This window comes from Elephas maximus, chromosome 22 (genome assembly GCF_024166365.1).
Source record: "Elephas maximus indicus isolate mEleMax1 chromosome 22, mEleMax1 primary haplotype, whole genome shotgun sequence".
Taxonomy (NCBI): Eukaryota; Metazoa; Chordata; class Mammalia; order Proboscidea; family Elephantidae; genus Elephas; species Elephas maximus.
In genome coordinates this window covers 25,850,327-25,870,735 of record NC_064840.1, presented here as the reverse complement: position 1 = coordinate 25,870,735, position 20,409 = coordinate 25,850,327, and the positions used below count along the sequence as shown (strand labels likewise).

Sequence of the window (20,409 nt, the reverse complement as noted above, 5' to 3'; positions counted from 1 at the left end):
AGGGAACAGCATGTGCAAAGCCAGAGACACGAAGCACCAGTTTCTCCCCGAGGGTGGTGGGGATCGTGGTGGGGCTGATGGGGGAGCAGAGGAGAAGTGCTTGCCTGGGTGAGCCTGGGGGAGGAAGATCAGGAAGAGTCATTGTGACGCAGAGCAGGGACAGGGAGTGCAAAGGAAAGGGTCTCCACCGTTTCTCTGCCTGGAGGCGGCCATCCTCCCCACAGCCCAGGCTTCCACATAACAGGCCCTGGGTACCAGGGCACCATGGTGCCTCCAGCCCCCACCTGCACCGGGAGTGTCAGGGCCACGCAAAACTAGGCTTGGCCCCATGGTGCCCTCTGCTGCCTGGGTGTGGTAAGAGCAGCCTGGCTTCTGCCTACAACAAGGAGAAAAGGCCTTGGTGATGCTACATTTTTCCACTGTGCAAGGAACCTCAGAGCTGATCTGAGGTTAAGGCGCCAACTGCAATGGTGTCGACCAACTTTGGCATAACATTGCCCTGGGTTCGGTCACCTCCTGAGAGAAGCAAAGACGACCCTGTATGTCCCCGCTTGGCAAAGGGCTGGACACAGAGTGGTTGCTCAGTACCTGACAACTACTTCTTATTAAAGTATTAATTATTAATAAATAAGCCAATACCTATAAAGCTCTTAGAACAAACCTGGCTAATAGTAAGCACCAATGAAGTCACTTGTATTATTATTGTTGTTGTTGTTAATATTATTATTGGCATTTCTGGGCCCTCAGGGGTCCAAGGAAATATATTGCGGGATTGCTGAAATCTAGGATGTTATCATATTGCACAGTTATATCTATCTTTGATTAATAAAAATGGGGGAACGAATTTTCTCACATTTGTGGTCAGTAACACCCTTTTCTGTGAACCGTCTTAGCTACTGTCAGTTGTATTTTTCTTTGTTGTTTATTTCTCTCCATAGGTTCACTGGGTGGCACAAACATTTAAGCGCTTGACTACTAACCAAAAGGTTGGCAGTTCAAACCCAACCAGAGGTGCCTCAGAAGAAAGGCCTGGCAATCTTCCAAAAGGTCACAGCCTTGAAAGCCCTGTGGAGCAGTTCTATCCTGCAACACATGGGGTCATCATGAGTTGGAGTCGACTCGACAGCAGTGGATTTGGTTTTTTATTTCTGTCCATATAAATTAGACAAAGACTGTAGGCGTGTGCTTGTTTCTTGCTGCAGACAACATTATGAGGGTGAAGGCAGTGGCTCCGTGGGGGTGGAGTCAACCCAGGGGGACCAATCCTCCTGGTTTGCTCAAGACTAAGGGGTTTTCCAGACGCGGGATTTTTAATGCTAAAACTGGGACAGTACTGGGAAACTGAAACAGTTGATCACCCTCCTTGGACCACGCGCTCACCCCAGGAAGCAGGGTTGGATTAATAACAGAACAATATGGGTTTGAGCTCCAGCTCAGCCACTAATTAGCTATTCGACCTTGGATGGGTCCCTTATCCTTTCTGAGTTCTGGTCAATAAAGCCGAGGTGTGGTAGATATTCAGTGGGGTAAGGTGTATACCAGCACTTGGCACAGCCTGGCACAAACGGGTCTTCAGTAAAGAGTTGCTTGGCTGTCATTTCTGCCTTTTTGATGCTGGAATCTGGTTGGAGGCCCAAGAAAGGCTCCCGTTAGAGCCAGGCTTATGCCATCCTCTGGATATGAGCTCAGGAGGGCCAGCCACCCGGTTGACAGCTGTGTTCTTGGGGCTGGCTCAGGGCTGGGGCAGAACAGACATTGGGTGAAAACCAAATACTCTTTGGATTAATTAACTGGATCCCAGGATGGTTGGGGAAGCCCAGGATCTGGGTGGAACTGAAGCACAAACAGGTATGCGGGGCAAACAGGGTGGGAAGTGGGGGGGGGGGTCCAAGGACAGAGTGGGGCAGAGAAGAAAGCTGGCCCAGAGCCAAGAGAGGAGCTAGCAGGGATGGGGTGACTAGATGGAAGGGGCTCAAGGTCTCAAAAGGCGGTCTGAGTAATGGGTTTGACATGTCCTGCAGTGTTCCCCTCGCTGTCTCAGTTCCCACATCTGTAGAATGGAACGGTAATTATGCCTGCCTGGAAGGATCTTTGTGGAGATGAATGAGATCATGTGAGGAGCCCTTACCCTAGCCTGAGCAGGCTGGCCGATGCCTTGTGAGTGCTCCCCACCTCCCCGCCCCCCCAAACACTGACAATGTGATCTGGCCGTGCCCTCCACGACCCCTCCTGCATCCTACCACTTGCTGTCTGATCTTGGCCAAGTGATTTTCCCTTTCTGAGGTCCCTTCCTAACTCACGTGAGTTAACGACAGTGCCCGCATCCCTGAGTTTGGGTGAGGGTTCATCAGCATGAGCAGTTGGCATGACCCTCAGGATGCACACACACACACACGTGGATACATAGTACACATACACATATCACATGTGCACCCCCCACAAACACAGCACACACACACACACCCCACATGTGCACATACCCCACATACACAGCCACGCACATGCCCCACCTAGGCAGTACATAGCACACATGCACACATATGACACGCACACTCCCCACATGCACACCCCACATGTGCACACCCCCACATACACAGCACATGCACACACCCCACAGAGACAGCACGCACATACCTACATACACATACACAGCACACACACACACCACACGCACACACCATACACACATACACCCCCCACACACAGTCCTCCAGGTCCTGGTAGCTCATGTGAGCTCCTGAAGCACACAGGGCTTCAAGGTGTAAAAGACACACCCCAAATCTGAGCCACACCATGGGACTCTGTTTTGTGAACACACTCACACAGGCCCCCACTATGCACCCTCAGGGTCTCCCCACCCAGGGCCCCACCAGTCACCACCACTGAGGCAGTTTAACAAAAACACAACTTCAAATTCCTTTACTTCTGTGGTCTCCCCTTTAAGGGGAGGCAGGAAATAGAACATTTGCTCTTTGGAGGGTTTAATAAAAAAAGGGTACAATTAGTCAAATACTGATCTCGGTTAGACCTCTCAGTGTGCCTTGGGCCTGGTCCTGGCCTGCTGTGTCCCCGCGGCATCCCCACCTCACCCCGGGGACCGGGGGGCACCAGGGGGGACCCAGGGAGCCAGCCCAGAGGGTCCCTGTCCAGCCCCTCCTCAGCGAGCGGCAGGGCAGGGCCCCTTGGGCAGGCGGGATGTCACCACCGCAGGAAGTCCCGAATGAGCTTCCAAAGTTTGGTGACCCACAGGTTTACACCGAGGTCCATCAGGTACTGAATCTCAGGCGTCAGCATGCGGCGGCAGAGCTGCTCGTGGCGCTGCCCGATGCTCTTCTTGAGGTTGTAGCCCAGGATGGATTTGGCGCCCAGCGGCTGCCAGGGCTGCATGGCTGAGTCCTGAATGGCGGCGGCGTCCACAGCCCGGCCGCCATCGATGCAGATGTGCCGCATGCGCTCGTTGGCCCGCCTCAGGGCGGCCACCTCGCGGGCCATGCGCTCCCGTCCGAAGGCCTCCACCTTGCGCCAGAAGCTGGCGTTGAAGTGGCGGTAGAGGCGGGCGTCCAGCATGTTCCAGGCCGTGGCGCGCCGGTACAGCTCCCCGGAGAGGCGCGGCACGGCCGAGTCGCGCCGCGCATTGAGCTTGAAGTAGACCACGTCCTCCAGCTCCCAGCACAGCAAGTCCTTGAGCAGCACCAGCGACTCGTCGAAGTACTCCTGCAAGAGCACCAGGTGGAAGCGCCGCTCCACCTCCAGAATGTGCTCCTGCACACGCGGGCTGCCGGGGTCCAGGCCGCTGTCGTAGCCCAGGTCAAAGAAGAGCAGGTTGCGGAGGTAGTGGGCGTTGTAACCACTGGGGTCGTAGTAGCGGTCCGGGTCCTGCAGGAACTCGGCCAGCTTGTCGCGGCCCGAGAGCTTCCACGTGAGGGGCACCACCGGCCCGAAGTAGTGAAAGGAGGACTCAAAGAGGCGGGCGGGGTCGCGGAGCACTGTGATGAAGGTGGAGTTGGGCGGCACCAGGCCACGCACCTCCTCGTAGTGGAAGCGCATGTGGTTACAGATAATGTTGAAGCAGGCGCCGGGCTGGTAGTCCTGCACCAGGCTTCGGCTGAAGAAGGCTGGGTAGTCGAAGTCATTGCGGCCATTGGGGAAGGCGAACTTGAGCCCATGCTTCTGACCGAAGCGGAACAGGATGTTGAGCAGGGTGCTGCTGGCTGTCTTGTGCGTCTTCATGAACACGATGTTTCGCCCTGGCTGGCACCCGCCTGCTGAGCCGTTGGCTGGAGTCACCACCGCCGGGGGCTCGTCCGGGGTTGGAGAGCAGGGTGCTGCGGCCTCGGGAGTCCTGCTGGGGGGACAGAGAGGTAGGGAGAGCCTTGGTGGGCTGCTGGGATCCTGAGGACCCTCCACCCTGGTATGTGGGGGGGGGGGCGTGGTTGGGGACATTGATGGCAAGGCAGCTACCGACCCAGCTGTGGGGCCTGGGTCCAGGATTTGGCCTCTCTGGCCTCACTTTCCTCATCTGTGTAATGGGAACACTAACAGGCTCTACTGGTGGTGTTGACATGAGATGAAGGGAGATGGATTGTGGCAGGCCCACCAATCAAAGCAGCTCGTCCTGCATTTGTCACAAAATAGTGTCAGGACCACATAAAATTGCCTTTTTCTGTAGGCAGTTTCCTTTATCTCAACTTAATGCCACTAAGTAAGGGCTTACGCTGTGCCAGGGCCTCCTCCATGAGGAGTGAGTTGGCCTGATGCTTAGGAGCCTGGGCTTGGAGTCAGACGGGCCCCAGTTAGAATCCAGGTCCCATGCCAGCTGTGTGACCTTTGGTGTAAGTCACTGCCAAACCCCTACTCCTGCTGGAGCCCTGATATTCTGAGCCAGTACACAGACTGTGTTATTTAATTCTCGTACCCCATGAGGCAGACTAAGTTATTATCCCCACTTCACAGATGAGGATACTGAGGCCCGGAGAGGTGAACAGGGAGGCCTGGGGTTACACAATGAGTTCTGCCCGCAATGGAACTGTGCGTGGCATGACCTGGCATGGTGCAGGGCACAGGGTGGCTACCCAGAAGGTAGCCGTGATCTTCAGGGTGGCCATGTAGGGCAGCAGCCCCTCTCTCCACCCCACCCGAGGCCACCCAGCAGGGCCACTCACGTGGTGGCCAGGCCAGCGTGCAGCGGGGGCACGGCGTAGGAGTACAGCAGCAGTAGAAAGCTGGTGAAGAGTGCACCCAGCACCAGCCCCTTGGCCATGGACTCCCAGTGCTTCTTCTGTGGCGGCATCTCAGCACCTGAGGGGCACAGGGGGGAGAAGGCGTCAGGAGACTGGCCCTAGGGAGCCCCCTGAGGCTGGCCCTTGATCCCAGAACCTGCCTTCACCTGTGGCCCCCCAGCAGGATCCAGACAGAGACAGACACCGAAGAGACAAACACACTGAGAGAGACAGTGAAAGGACTGTAGACAGAGACACAGAGAGACACACTGTGGAGAGAGACACACTGTGGAGAGAGACAGGCGGAGAGAGAGACATGGTGGGCAAAGCCAACTCAAAGGAGATTGGGGAGTGCCACAAGGAGAAGGTTCTGCTTTTATTTCCAAGCTGGGTGGTGGGTACAGGGCAGTGGTGTCACTAGGACTGGTGTCACCCAGTGTGGTAACTCACAGTGTTCCCACCCTCGTTCTAATCCCAATATTGTAGCAAAAACGCCAGAAAATTTGACAAAATCAGTGACTGTGAAAACATTGGCTTCTAGTCCCTGCGGATGAAACCACGTGATTCAAAGCATTATTGTAATTGGGTAATAATGACAGCTCTGACCGAGAGCATTAGTAGGTTCAAAAAGTAAATTAGCATATAGTTTTAGCCTTGTAGGTTTGTGATACATGTAAGCTGGGCTTGCGAAAAATGTTTTTGTTCTTATAACTGACCACAGGGATTTTTTATTAAAAAAAATAATAAATTTCTGCTGAAACACTGCACAAAAATTTCATGGACAGTTATTTTGTTGTCACCCCCTCTAACAATGTCACTGGGTGTGGTGACACTCCCCTAGTAATGCCACTGGTACAGGGGGTTCATTCGCTTATTATAGCTTTTGGGGCTTCATAATGAAACAGTTTTTTAAGGAAAAAAGGAAAAGACGACCCTCCCCCGATGCTCATCTTCCCCAGGGCTGGAACCAGGGCTGTCCACAGGGAGGGGGCAGAACCTCCCCAGGGCGAGCCCTTGACTTTCAGAAGGCCCAGCCACCCCATCTGTTCCCAGTGCCACCCTCCCAGCTGACCATGGGGAGCCAGGGCTCCTCGTCTCTCCTCACTGCCCTGTGGGGGAAGGTGAGGGCTTGGGTTGCACAGCTGGCCAGGCCCCTGCCCACACATCCACCTCCTTTTCCCTTCCCAGCAGGCAGGGTTGCCCAACTAAATTTGAACTTCAGATAAATAATAAATAAATTTTTTAGGATAAAACCAAAAAAACCAAACCCAGTGCTGTCGACTCGATTCCAACTCATAGTGACCCTATAGGACAGAGTAGAACTGCCCCATAAAGCTTCCAAGGACAGCCTGGCAGATTCACACTGGCGGCCCTTGGTTAGCAGCCATAGCTCTTAACCACTAGGCCACCAGGGTTTCCTTTTTAGTATAAGTATATTCTAAATATTGTATGGAACATGCTTACACCAAAAAAAAAAAAAAATTGTTTATCTGAAATTCATATTTAACTGGTCCTTTTTTTTTGTGAGGGTGTCTAAATGTGGCAACCCTACTAGCAGGGGACTTAGACGTGAGCTGTGAGGGGGCAGTTCAGACTGAGGGGCAGGGTCCTGGAGAGAGGGGGCTCAGAAGGCCCTCCAGCCTCCCCTGAGCTGTGAAGGGGCAGTTCAGGCTAAGGGGTGGGGTCCAGGGCAGCTGGGCTCAGAGGGGTCTCTCGTCTCCCCTTAGCTGCAAGGCTGGGGCTCAGAACTTTCCATTCCTGTCCTGGTGCATGCTGCACTGCACCCTGGGCCCCTGAGGCCATGTACGAGAGGTCACACGTTCACGCCATGACCATGCACACAGCACGGCATCACTGACCCTGAGGCGCAGAAGCCAGGAAGCCCGCCTGGGGAGGGACCCACACACTTCCCCTGGAACAGTTACTTGGGGTACCCACAAACCCCTCCAGCCTATTCACAAGAGAAGGGGGCATCCCAGGCTCTCCAGACTGGCTGGAACTACTGCCTGAGTCCTTGACTCGTCATCTAGAAATTTCTCCTCACAGAAAATAACACCAAGAAGGAGAAGAAGAAACGATAGGTGAGGGAATCTGGCCTCCCTCATGACGGTGCAATATCCCAGTTCACCCTCAGACAGGCAGAGTGGACAGGGCCTGGAGAGGACAGGGCACGGGGAGAGGGTTTTCAGAGGGCAATTCAGTCAAAGGCAAGCCATCTGATTGCCAACATCTTGCCGAAACCCCTGGGCAAGTGAGCAAAGTCACGGGTGTGAGGATGTTCACAGCAGCTCAGTCAGAAATAGAAGAGAAATAGAAACAACCTCAGTGGCCATCAGAAGGGGACTGTAAATAAAGGCCCATTCCCAGATGGAGTCATCTGCAGGCTTTAAAAAACACCAAGGCTGAAACCTGACCACCAGTGTTTACTGCAGCTGTGGTCACAAGAGCTGAATGATGGAGACAGCCTAAATGTCCATCAACAGATGGATAAACAGAATTCGGTCTATACGTACAGTGGGATATTATCGGCCGTAAAGAGAAAGGAAGTCTTGATGGATGCCACGACATGGATGAACCTTGAAAGCACGCTGAGCGAGATCAGTCGCCAAAGGACAAATACTGTGTGATCTCCCTTATACGAAACAGACAAATACACAGAAACCAAAGCTTATGAGTGGTTACCAGGGGTGGGAGGGAGGAAGAAAGGAGGAGTTATTGGTTACAGGGCACTGAATTTATGTTAATGGTGGTGAAATATGCCAGAAAAGGACAGTGACAAAGGTTGTACAACACGAAGACTGTAATCGCCATCACTGAATTATACATGTGAAAATTGTTGAATTTTCAAGTGTTTTGTCATGTATATTCTTACCACAATCAAAGGTAAGTGGACTGACTCAGAAATACCCATGATCTATTTATGTGAAAAACGAAAGTCACAGAACAATATGCCCTCCCCTTCAAAAATCCACGTAGGTAGGTAAATAACATACATGCAGGCCCAGGAAAAAAAAAAAAAGTTGGGGACAGTATTCTAGATTTTGGAGTCCTTGGGTGGTGCGGTTAAAGTGCTTGGTTGCTAACTGAAAGGTTGGCAATTCGAGTGTACCCAGAGGCCCCTCACAAGAAAGGCCTGGCGATCCATTTCTGAAAAATCAGCCATTGAAAACCCTATGGAGCACAGTTCTACTCTGACACGGGGTCCCCATGAGTTGGAGTCGACTCCACGGCCACTGGTTTGGTTCTTGTAAATTTTAACAGTGGTTTCCTCTCACGCAGAGGGAAAGGGGCATATAAGAGTATCTTTTTCTATACTGTTCATCTCTGTAATGGCTGCATTTTTTAAAGGAGCATATATTACTTTCTTGGGAGCCCTGGTGACACAGTGGTTAAAGCGCTCGACTGCTAACCCAAAGGTCAGTAGTTCGAACCCACCAGCCGCTCCCGGCAGAATGAGGTGGCAGTCTACTTTGTAAAGATGACAGCCTTGGGAACCCTACGGGGCCCTTCTAGTCTGTCCTATACGGTTGCTATGACTCAGAATCGGTTGGACAGCGATGGGTTTGTATTACTTTCTTAAACAGAAAGAGGCAGTAAAATGTATTGAAGACATTTAAATAATAACACTTTCAAGATGGGATGTGCTGGCCAGCCTCAGCCTGGCCAACAAAGAGCCCCGGGAGGAGGGGGTGTTGACCTCAGGCTCTGGAACCCCAGGTCCGTGTTCTAACCCGGCACTGTGACTTCGGACAAGCCAGGAACCCTCTTGGAGCCTCAGTTTCTCACCTGTAAAATAAGGGCACTAGAAGCCTCCCTTGCAAGGCTCTTGGCAGCCTTTGTGAGATGGGACAGGCAAAGCATATAGTCATTGTCCCAGAGTGCTAGCTCTTTCCTTCCTGAGTCCCAGGTGCTTGCCCCGGCCTGGTCTTCCTTTCTTTAAGGAGGGTCCCCTGGACAAGGAGTAGTTCGTCACCAAGCACAAACCTGCCCCACGCCTCAGGTGCCTCCATCAGCCTCCTGCTCCCCAGGGGCAGCCCACGGAAAACGAGGCAGAACCTCAGACTCAGGCCTAAACCTGAGTGGGGCCCCTAGGCCTCAGTTTTTCTTACTGTAAACGCGGAGGTGTTAGGATTCCTACGGCCTGCCCCACAAATCCTGAGGGCCCACCCTGCCTGGAAAGCCCCACTCACCACAGCACTTTCCAGAACTCTGAGAGGCTGCAATGATGGAGGCTCTAGGTGGAAGCCAGACAGCAGGGGGCAGACCAGCCTCCCCAACCACCAATCAGATTCCGCCTGGCCCTGCCCAGGATGGCCCCACCCCTCTCATTCACTGATTCACTGATTCATTTTTTCACTCTCCCATTTTAGCTCTCTCAAACCTTGCAGGTTTCTGCTGGGTGCTGGGCCATGCTGAGCACTGTGCTCTGGGCCGTCCCACCCTCTAGTTTTAATTTTGAGCCCCTAGTATGAACCAAGCCCTAGGTGGGGGCTTCTTCAGAGCATTTCGTTGACTCCACTCAGCCATCGTGGGAGGCAGACCCTACTGTCACCCCTATTTTTCAGATGAGGAAAACTGAGGCTCTGGGAGGTGATGTGACTTGCCCAGGGTGACTTGGCAAGGCCGGGGCAGGGCTGGAGTTCCACCTGCAATGCCCAGCTTCCAGCTGTGTCTGTGGCAGGCTGGTGTGTCCCAAGCCCAGCCCCAAGCCCCCTGGGAAGGTGGGTGTGTACACCATGGAGTTCCATCACCGAAGGCTGAGGCATGGCAGGGGAGATCTGCTCCACGAGCATAATAGAGTATGGCTCTGTGGCCTGGCTGGGGTAGCCAGGATGAGGGGAGAGGTGGCTGGTCCCTCCTGTCTTTGCAGCCTGAGGCACCCAAGGCCAGCCATTCTCTTCCTACCCAGCTCCAGTGAGTCTCAGTCTCCTCATATGCACAATGATGACAGCCAGGGCAGTGCAGACGGGGCCCTTTGCCATCACGGCCAGAGCCTGCAGATAGACTGGGGCCCAGAGAGGGGCTGAGTGGCAGTCAGAAGCCCAAACTCAGGGAAGAACTGTCCTAAGACTCTGAGTTTTTAGCGACAGGATGCATGTGGGTCCCCAGGAGGCAATCGATGCATATTAATTATTATCACCATGACGGACCAGGGCCCAGGTATGCAGGTGGAGCAGCAGGTAGGCCTGATGATGACTCATCCCTGCACCCTCCAAGCTGGCACCTTGTAAATGTTTGATGAATGACCCCTGTGACCCTCAGGGAGAACGTGGCCCAGGGCTGTGAGGTCTGAGCAGAGAATGTGGATGAGAACATGACCCAGGCAGAAAACACCTCATTAAGAGCCATATGTGTGAGAGCCGTGTGTGATAGCCACATGTGGGAGCCATATGTGAAAACCATGTGTATGTGAGCCTGTGTGTGGAAGCCATACGTGGGAACATATAAATGAGAGCCACATTTGTATGGGAGCCCGTATGTAAGAGCTACACATGGGAGTCATACATGTGAAAACCACATGTATGTGAGAGTCCATGTATGGGAGTCACAGGTGAGAGTACCACGTGTAAGAGCCGCACATAAGAGCTACACAGAGCCAGCACCCTGGAGCCAGGGTCCTGGGTTGAAATCTCAGCTCTGCTACTTCCCTGCTGAGTGCCTCAGGCAAGGCTGTGCCCCTCTCTATGCCTCAATTTCTTCTCCAAAGTGATGACATAGATACTTCCCCCCATCACAGTGTGCTTCGAGGATCCTCTTCACCCCACAAGGAAGGCGCCCAGCATGGGGCGTGCACAGAGCAAACTCATCGAGCTGCCACTACTGCTATTATCATCATTTCTATTACCACCCCAGGGTCTCGCCATGGCCCCGGCAAGGTATGCGCCCACTGGCCCATGAAGGGGCAGCTTGTTGGCAGCTGACGGCCCAATGTCCAAGGCCTGAGGTTTGGAGGAAGACCTCACTACAGCCGAGCCTCAGAGCCTCACAGCATCCAGGCTGGAAGATGGCATGGCAGGGCCTGGCCCTCAGAGAGGGCAGTGGTGCACTTAAGGTCACACAGCTCAGCAGCTGCACAGATAGGACTGGGACCGGGCCTCCCTCCTCCTCGGCCCATGGCACTCAGGAGGGACAGGGCCCTCCTAGCCCACCCTTTCCACTCCTGCCCCCACTAGCTATCAGAAGCCACATGGCTCCCATGAGTGCAGACTCTGGCAGCAGGCCAGATGCAGCAAGCCTGACTCACCCCCTCCCCCATCCTGCACGCAGGGACACAGACCCAGGATGGCAAGCTTTCTGGCCTAGAGCATCACCACCAGGCCAGCCTCGGTGCCAGTGACCCTCATGCCAACGGGCAGAGGGAGACATACTCACCTGGGCTGTGCCAGCCACTCTCTCTTCTCCCTGCTGGAGCCTCGTCAGGTTCCCAGGCTGCCTCTGTGGTCACCAGGAGACAGGAATGCTCCAATGACACCCAGCAGCAGCCTGGCTCCCTCCCGCTCCAGTGGGTTTGAATATTTGAATATTTATGAGTCCTCTCCCTGGGGACACCAGGTGACATGCTCCAGTCCCTTGCAGGTGCTGCCCTGGCCCTCTGCCCCTACTGGGCAGCCGTGGGCGGCACCCGCCCCTCTCTGGGCAGCTCCTTCACCCAGGGGGTCAGCAAAGGCCCAGATGTCCTTGGGCCAAGGACACTGCAGCCGCAGAGCCCTGCAGAGAGCCCAAGACAGGTCCAAAGGCCCAGGGAGAGACTGGGGATGGTGGGAGAAGGGTGCACAAGGGAGGCACTGTCAGCCCCCTCCCCAGGTGAAAAGCCATGGCTCCAAGAGGTGAAGTCACCTGCCAAGGTCACATGCTGGCCAAGGGCAGAGCCAGAGACCAAACAGCGACTTGCCTAACTTGGAGTTCAGAGTAGAGAGTACCTAGCTCAGCCTGAAACCTTCCTGGAGGCGGAGCAGCTGACCAGGGCTGGGCAGAGGCATCTGATGGGGTTTCCCTTCTCTGAGCTACGAATCCTCCATTACAGAGGTTTGAGAGCCACTCTGGACCTGTTCTGTCTCCCCTCTTGTGTGAGGGACAGCCACCTGGGATGTGGGCTGATCAGAGATGCTGATCCGTCAGGCCTGGGCAGGAGGGGGCAGTTCTGGGTGCTTGGCCCTGACCCCCAGGGGCCCCAGACTCAACCCAGGCCTGGACTCTCTCCACCTTACACTTGGCTGGGTTCAGGTTTGGTCTCTCTCAGCTTCTTCCAGGACTGAGGGTCCCCCTGTGCCTGGAAGAGCCCTCTCTACTCTCCTTCAGCACTAATGCTCCAGGCATGCACTCTGGGGACCCAGATGTCACCACCAATTAACCATTATTATTATTGTGATGGTTATGTGTCCCACACCACCCCTGGCACTGAGTATGTTCATGGGTTAAGAAGCTGCTCCTCCCCCACCCCAGGAAACAGCATACATGCAGCATCTGCTCTGCACAGCCCCCGTCCCCAGTGTGGGTCCAGCCTGGGAGCAGCACCCATGAGACATCAGAGTCCCCACCTCTCCGAATGCTGGTATCAGGGCTGGGACACAGTGTGGAGAAGGCGTTTTGTTCTGTCTAACACCCCACTGGCCTTTTTGCCTTGTGTGCTGAGCCAGTGTGAGTACAGTTTTATGAGGATGAGTTGGGGCACAGCTGGCATCAAATAGCAGTGATGGTGTTTTACGATCATGGACTCTGGACCGAATAGGGAAAGTGTGTCATCCATGTACCCTCACAATCCTCTCTGTGGACCTCCTGCTATCATCCCCATTTTATAGAGGAGAGGGCTGAGGCTCAGAGAGGGGCATTGCCAGGCTCAACGGCACACAGCTGGTGAGAGGCAGGGCTGGGGAAGATCTTGTCCAGTTGGGAGAGGATCTCGGGCTTTGGAGCAACAGGGCATCAGGAAGGAGCTGGAGGTCACGCACAGGATGAGGAGAGCACAGAAGAGCAGATTCCCAGAGCGGGGGCCGTTGAGTATGCGGCGTGGTGGGAGGGTGCTCTGGAATCTGCCTGCCAACTGTGCCAGAGACGTCCCTTCCCAGGGCACCTGGTGACACCATCACTGGTTGTTCCCCCCCTCCCCGCCACACACACAAAAGTAGAGAATAGAGAAAAAGTATACCGAAGAAGATCAAAAAAGTCCCGCCCCCAGAGGTCTCAGTCTTCTCACATTTTTCCTATCTATACAAGCATATCATGACGGGAGGGATCTCTTTTTTGGAATACATTTTGTTTTTAATCTGCTTTCTCCACATATCAACAGTTGTGGGCCTCTTTTTGTGACCATAATTACAGAGTTGCATTGATCTGCTCCACAGGTATTTCCTCAGCACCTGCTAGCCACAACAGAGGACACTCCAGAGGGGAGGCTGCTGGGGGTGGTGAGGGAGGCTTCCTGGGGAGGCAACTGGGGTGTCGCAGGCTGCTGTGTACGATCCCTGGCACATGGCTGAACTACATTTCCCAGTCTCCCTTGCAGTTTAATATGACCAGCATGACAGTGCTGACCAGTTCAGAAGTGGGTGGGCCTTTCCTTGTGCTGGATGAATGGAGCGGTCTCAAAGGATCTGGAGGTTGGCGGAGCTATAAGATGGGACCAAACGCTGAATCGGATTTCATGAAAATGAGAACTAAACTGTCATTGTGCTAAGCCTTTTGGAGCCTGGAGTTTGTTACGCAGCTAGCATTAACGAATGCACCTGTTAGACTGGAATGAGCCAAGCAGACAGGCATGTGTAAAGACTCAGTGGATTGAGAAAGTAACAAATGTTCCACCTAGCTGGTGTGTCCAGTATGCATGGAAGGTGTTGAGTGGGCAGGGGAGCTGAGAGACAAAGCCAATATGAGGGGCAAGGGCAGGAGGGCAGGGCCCCAGGAAGCATGCTAAGGAGTCTGGCCTAGATCCTGTGGGGAGTAGGAGACCCTGAGAGGGTCTTCAGCAAGTAAGTGAAGAGCTGGGATTCCCCTCAGGCTGCTGGATGGAAAATGTAGGATTGAGGACGGAGTAGGAGAAGCAGGCAGATTCAACAGTAGCTGTTACAGCTGCCCAAGGACAAGATGACTGTACCTGGACCAAGGCAAAGATGGGGGTGGGCAATAGAGAGCTGAAGGCCACAGCCTGGACAGCACTGGGTGGGTACTGGGCGTGGGAGGAGAGCAGGGAGGAGTCCTGGCTGAGATTCCCTGCTGGTTGGGGTTAGAGCTAGTCCCTGAGTAGAGGTGGCTGAGGGAGGGGCAGGTTGGTGCTGGGATGGGTGATGTCAGTTCACTCGAGGACATGTTGAGTCTGAGGTCTGGGTGGGATGCTCATAGGATACCCACTGGGCAGTAGGATCTTCTGCCAGGAGCGCAAGAGGGAGGTCTTGGGTGGGGGAGAGAGGATGGGGGCTATTGGCACAGAAGTGGAAAGTGAGGCCATAGGAGAGAATGGGATCTCCATAGAAAGGGTGAGGAAGGAGAGGAGATGAGGGGAGCAGGGAGGGGAGGAGCCCACCGAGGGGAGGACAGCCAGAGCTTCCAATGCCATCGGCAGTATCACAGTCTCCACCACGAACTTCCAAGAACCATTTCCTGACTGAGGGACATTCAAGCTGTTTGCTCAGTGTCCACAGGTGGGAACAGGGCTGTGGTGGGACGAAGGTGTCTTAAGGCAATTTCCCGTACTTGGAGAATCTTAGATGCAGAGTGTGAGGAGGCTTTAACGGTGGTGCAAAAAGACTTTCTCAACGGTGCACAGAAGTGCAAATTTGACAGCAACTACCTTTTGTTTACCCTGGTGGCACAGTGGTTAAGGGCTATGGCTGCTAACCAAGAGGTCGGCAGTTCGAATCCGCCAGGTGCTCCTTGGAATCTCTACTCTGTCCTATAGGATCACTATGAGTCGGAATCGACTCAACCACAGTGGGTTTGGGGTTTTTTTGGTATCACAGTGCTAAAAGTGCCCATCCTTAAATCCAGCAGTTCCATCTGTGGAAACATGTTAAAAGAAGATGACCTAGTAAGAGGACTGAGATGGACACATGCAGATGTTCATTGCAGTGTTATTTAGAAAAAGAGAAAAAATGGAAACGACCTAAATGTCCAACAATAGGGGCCAGTTAACCATATTATATGACACTCACCCCATGAATGATTATGCAGCCATTAAAGTGATGTCCACAATGTATAATGAAGTGGAAAAAAAAAAAAACCAAGAGGACGATAACATGATATAGTATTTTTCTAGCTGAGAATGGTCAAAGAGCTTGACACACCGTAATCAGCCCATTAAATGCTCACAAAACCTTTACCTCCACTTTGTAGATGAGGAAACTGAGGCTCAGAGAATTTTTTTTTTAAAGTTGCCTAATATTAAGCTGGAAACCCTGGTGGTGTGCTGGTTAAGAGCAATGGCTGCTAACCAAGATGTCAGCAGTTCAAATCCACCAGGGCCTTCTTGGAAACTCTATGGGGTGGTTCTACTCTGCCCTATAGGGTCGCTATGAGTTGGGATGGACTCGATGACAATGAGAATATTAAGCCTATGTATAAGTAGGACCAGAGAAGAATTGATGTATTTGAATTACGGTGTTAGCGAAGAATACTGAATATACCATGGATTGCCAGAAGAATTAACAAATCTGTATCGGAAGAAGTACAGCCTGAATGCTCCTTAGAAGCAAGGATGGCCAGAATTCGTCTCATGTACTTTGAATATGTTATCAGGAGGGATCAGTCCCTGAAGAAGGATATCATGCTTCGTAGAGGGTCAGCGAAAAAGAGGAAGAGCCTCAACGAGATGGATTCACACAGTGGCTGCAACAATGGACTCAAGCATAGCAACGATCGTGAGGATGGCACAGGACTGGGCAGGGGTTCCTTCTGTTGTACATAGGGTTGCTATGAGTTGAAAGCGACTTCATGGCGCCTAACAACCATATTAAGCCAGATTGCACATGACGTACACTGTGTATGCTGTATTGTTGTTGTTAGGTGCTGTCGAGTCGATCTGGACTCTAGGGACCCTACAGGACACAGTAGAACTGCCCCATAGAGTTTCCAAGGCTATAATCTTTACAGGAGTAGGTCGCTAGGCCTTTCGGTTAGTAGCCAAGCACTTAACCGTTGCACTGTCAGGTCTCCTTTACAATATGTATAGAATGAATTTATTAATGTACAGGAAAGTCCTATGTTTATATACACAAATAAGGGTCTAAAAAGATACCCAGCTGTTAACTGTAATTACCTGGGGAGTGGGGCCATTCATTTTCTGTCTCACATTTTGATTCTGTGGAATATATATATATGTTCTATAGACCATATATACATATATATCCTACATATATTTTTGTAGAGTATCTATGTACATATAATTTTTTTTATATACAATAAGCCTGTATCACTTCTGTAAAAAGCAAAAAATAAAGATATTTCCATTCTGAAAAAAACAGGTCTGGAGGAAGAGGGCCAAGTGGCTGATGTGAGCCATGTACCTTGCTGTGTGACTATGGCAGGCACACTACCTTCTCTGAGCCTCAGTGTCCTGAGTGGGAAGGGGGCTGGAACAGAAGGAGCAGAAGAAGGAACTGGGAAGTATCAGCTCTACAGCTGAAAGTGCAGAAGAAAGAGGATAGCACTCTAAAGACCAGAAGCTTCCCTGTTTTGAGCCTTCTGGAGTGGGGTGCTGCAGCGGACACGGGTGGACCACCCAAAGGGGCATTTCAGCCAACACACTGGCTCACAGCATCCTCTCTGAGCTTGCTTCTAGTGCCCCCTCGGCTGAGGGGAATGGCTGCTAGCTGGGGCCCAGGCCTGCTGGGGCAACACATTCTGTCTTGCTATTTCAAAAGGCCAAAAGGCAGCCACACCACGACTTCAGCAGCCCCTCTCAGTACCCTCTGAGAACCTCATGGGACATGTGGGGAAACTGAGGCTTTGCAACTTGTAGAGGGTCTAAACAGTAAGACCAGAACTAGGAGCAGGCTCGCAGCAACTCCCATGACGTTGCCCTGTCCTGGGCAAATCTACACCCTCCCTGGTGGTGGATTTAAGAAGCCCCAGAGTAGCTCTGACTGGAGAACAGTGATAAAGATGTTAACCAGGAAGTTAGCTGCTTCCTTATTTGCTCCAAAGATACTGAGAACCCCAGAAATGTGTATGTAGGAGTTGGGGATATAAAGTGATATAAAAAGAGTGTATTTTATAACCTGCCTCAAATATTTTGTACAGGAGTGTCTTGTATTTTTTTCCATAAAGTTATTTAATCATATAAAAGTTTGAAACGAGGTCCTGAGCACTGCTGTGTGCGGTACCCTGGGTGCACCTGCCCACTTTTCTGCTCCTGAAGCCACAAGCTCTGAGACGTCCTGGCTATGAATCCCTCGCCCACTCCCCAGCTGGGTGACCTTGGGCAAGTGACTTTCCCTCCCCAAGCCTCAGTTTGCTCATCTGTAAAATGGGGGTACCGCGAGCCTCTCACAGGATCTCTGGCACGTGAAGTCCTTTGCACAGTGCCTGGCATGAACTCAGTCATTGTTGACCAAGCCAAACCCACGGTCACTGAGTCGATTCTGATTCACGGCAACCTATGTGTTACAGAGTAGAACTGCTGCACAGGATTTTCTTGGCTGTAAATTTTACGGAAACAGATCTCCAGGCCTTTCTTCTGTAGCACCACTGGGTGGGTCTGAACCACCAACTAACCTCTTGATTAGTTGTCAAACATAAACCATTTGCACCCCCAGAGACCATCTGTCAATGTTAGTGGAAGAAATGAACTATTACCCTCCTAGGCCCCCCTGGTGGGGCAAGTAGGATCTGCCCCTACAAATTTCTGGAAGGCTACCCTCCCCTTCCAAAGTTCCATATTTTCCGTGTTTCAGACTCAAGTTGCCCCAATCCCTAGGTATCACATGCAAGGAAACTGAGACAGCTAGTGCCAAGTTTGTGGTGCCCAGCCAGCCGTACTTGAATCTCAGAGAGAGGCCCCAACCCTTTTCTCTGCCCTGGAACTAACAGGCAGATAGGGAAGCAGGTGCCCTCGGGCCCCCACTTTCTCCCAACCAGCAACGCTCTCCCCTGGCGATCCCCATGGGCACTTCTGTTCCAACCTGCCTTCCTCTCAGGAAAGGTAGGGGACCCTAAAAGGGGGCTAGCCTATTCCTCACCCAGTGGGAACGAAGCAAGCAGCCCTTCCCCAGTTTGCTGCCGTGCCAGAAACGCTGTTTGTGCACCCTTCTTCCAAGTTAGTCACTGCCTCTTTCCTGGGGTGATGCCCTCAGTCCCTCAGAGCCCAAAGGGAGGGGCCATAGGCGACACTCCTTCCTCAGTGGGTGGCAAGAGGGCATGGGACCCTCTAGGGGAAGGGGGCATGCAAGAAGCAGCGTGTTTCTTCGTCCACAGGAAGCTCCCCTCAGCAGGGATAAAGGCGGCCCAAAGTGGCAGCTGGGAACAGGGCTCCGTTGTCTCTGTTCTTGCCCACCCCCCCGAGTGTCAGGCAGAGCTGGGAGCCAGGGAGGCGAGGGGGAGGGGTCCCAAGCTGGGGTTTGGGGGCAGCCCCAGCAGATCCAAGAGGCTAAGACCCCAGGAAGACAGACAGCTGTTGGGCAGGACTGGAGCCCCAAGATGGGGCTGAGGAGGTGGTGGGGCAAGATTCCTACCATTGGGAGCCAACTCAGCCACCTCTAAACTACGTGACCTTGGGCAAGTTGCCAAGTCTGCCTGAGCCTCAGTTTCCCCTCTGGATAATGAAATAGTAGCAATGCCTCCTTCTCAAGGCTGCTGGGGGTTGCAGACACCACCAGGAGGTCAGCACAGTGTGGGGGCTCTCAAGCCCCAGTCTCCTGTGTGGCCCTGAACAAGCCTCATCCTCTCCGGGCCTCAGGTTACCCCCTGGTAAGGGAGGAGATTGGATTCTCCCAACTGGACCGCCCTCCACCCCTCCCTCTCCTGTTGAGGATTTCCATGGCACCTGTCACCATGGCAACCCGGCATCAGGTGTCAGGCCTGCTGCCCTCCCTTCTTCTCTCCCTCCCACTGGTGTGGGTGACAGCAGCCAGATGTGCACCCATCACCTCTCTGCTCCGTGCAGCTGGGGAGGAGGTCCCCACTGCAAAGGGCCACAGTCCTGCTCTACGTTCAGCTCGGCTGTTACCGAGTGCTGGCCTGGCACTGCGGAGCAGAACTGGCGGGACCCCCTTCCTGGGTGCTGGCTCAGGGAGCAGGAGACTGCTGGGATTTCCTATGGGGCCCTCCTGGATACCAGAGCTGTCTCAGTGCCACCCTCACCTCTCCATGCCTCTGGCCGGTGACTTCCTCTTTCTGGGGTACAGGACAGGGCCTTTGCCGAGCAGAGGGGTCCTGTCCCTTACTCCAGCCCCTAGCCTCTGCTCTGACCCTGGTCCCCTTCTGGGGAGGGTTGGTGGGGGGAGACAGCTGGGCCCTTCCCCCTCCAGGGCTTAGGGCACTGTGTCCAAGCAGATTAATCATTAACAGACTCCAGCTCAAGTGCCTGTTTCCCCAGCCCCACCCACCCCACTCCAGGGACTCAAGAAACTCTGGAAAAAGGGGCTGTAGGGAGGAAAACCCGGGCAGGGGAGCACCAACCTGTGCCCTCCCTGGCCGCAGCCACCCACCCTTCGGCAGCGGCAGGGGTGCCCAGTCCCGCTGCAGCAGCACAGCACCCCCAGTTCCTTCGTCCATCCTCCCAGACTCCATGTCCACCTGGGGTCTGACGCACGGGGCCCCAGTTTGAGGCTGAGGTAGTGTAGATGGGACTCCAATGGGGTACGCTGAGGCAAGGCACAAACTGGCGGGGAATGCCGGGCCCCTGGACTTACCTTGTTCCCGTCCTCTTCGGGCTCAGCGCCGCTGGCTCGGCCCGGGCCGCGCCGCCCGGGCGCTAACTGAGCGGCGGGCGCACCCGCCGGGCCCCCAGTCCGCCAGGCCTGGGCCCTGCCCCCGTCCCCGCCCCGGCCCCGGCCCCGGCCCCCGCCCCCGCCGCCGCGTCCGCTCCTGGCCAGGTGCGGCCGCCGGCCTGGCCCTGCCCCCGGCGCCGCGGCCAATGGGCACTCCGGGCCCCGTGGTCCTCGGCGCCCGCCCGGGACGCACAGAAGCTGTATTCAGCGCGCCGGGGCGCAGCGCCGCGCCCCCGCCGCCAGCCCAACAAGGCGCGTTTGTCTCGGGCGCG

The 20,409-nt window shown here is 53.9% G+C and overlaps 1 protein-coding gene across 1 annotated transcript; it reads right to left on the bottom strand.

The window, feature by feature from the left end:
- Positions 1–2,973: 2,973 nt before the first annotated feature.
- GAL3ST1 (galactose-3-O-sulfotransferase 1) lies at positions 2,974–20,122 on the bottom strand. Its single transcript, XM_049865848.1, has 3 exons — positions 20,060–20,122; positions 5,163–5,298; positions 2,974–4,342 (listed from the first exon to the last, which is right to left on the bottom strand). Exons 2-3 carry the CDS (start codon positions 5,288–5,290, stop codon positions 3,199–3,201), a joined length of 1,272 nt encoding a protein of 423 aa, XP_049721805.1. The 5' UTR covers positions 5,291–5,298; positions 20,060–20,122; the 3' UTR covers positions 2,974–3,198.
- Positions 20,123–20,409: the final 287 nt, after the last annotated feature.

Bases quoted from the DNA above. Each gene is read 5' to 3' on its own strand.
- GAL3ST1 (XM_049865848.1), bottom strand. From the start codon at position 5,290: ATGCCGCCACAGAAGAAGCACTGGGAGTCCATGGCCAAGGGGCTGGTG. The intron at 4,343-5,162 runs GTGAGTGGCCCT...TCCCCCCAGCAG, and splicing joins CACGCTGGCCTGGCCACCAC to GACTCCCGAGGCCGCAGCAC.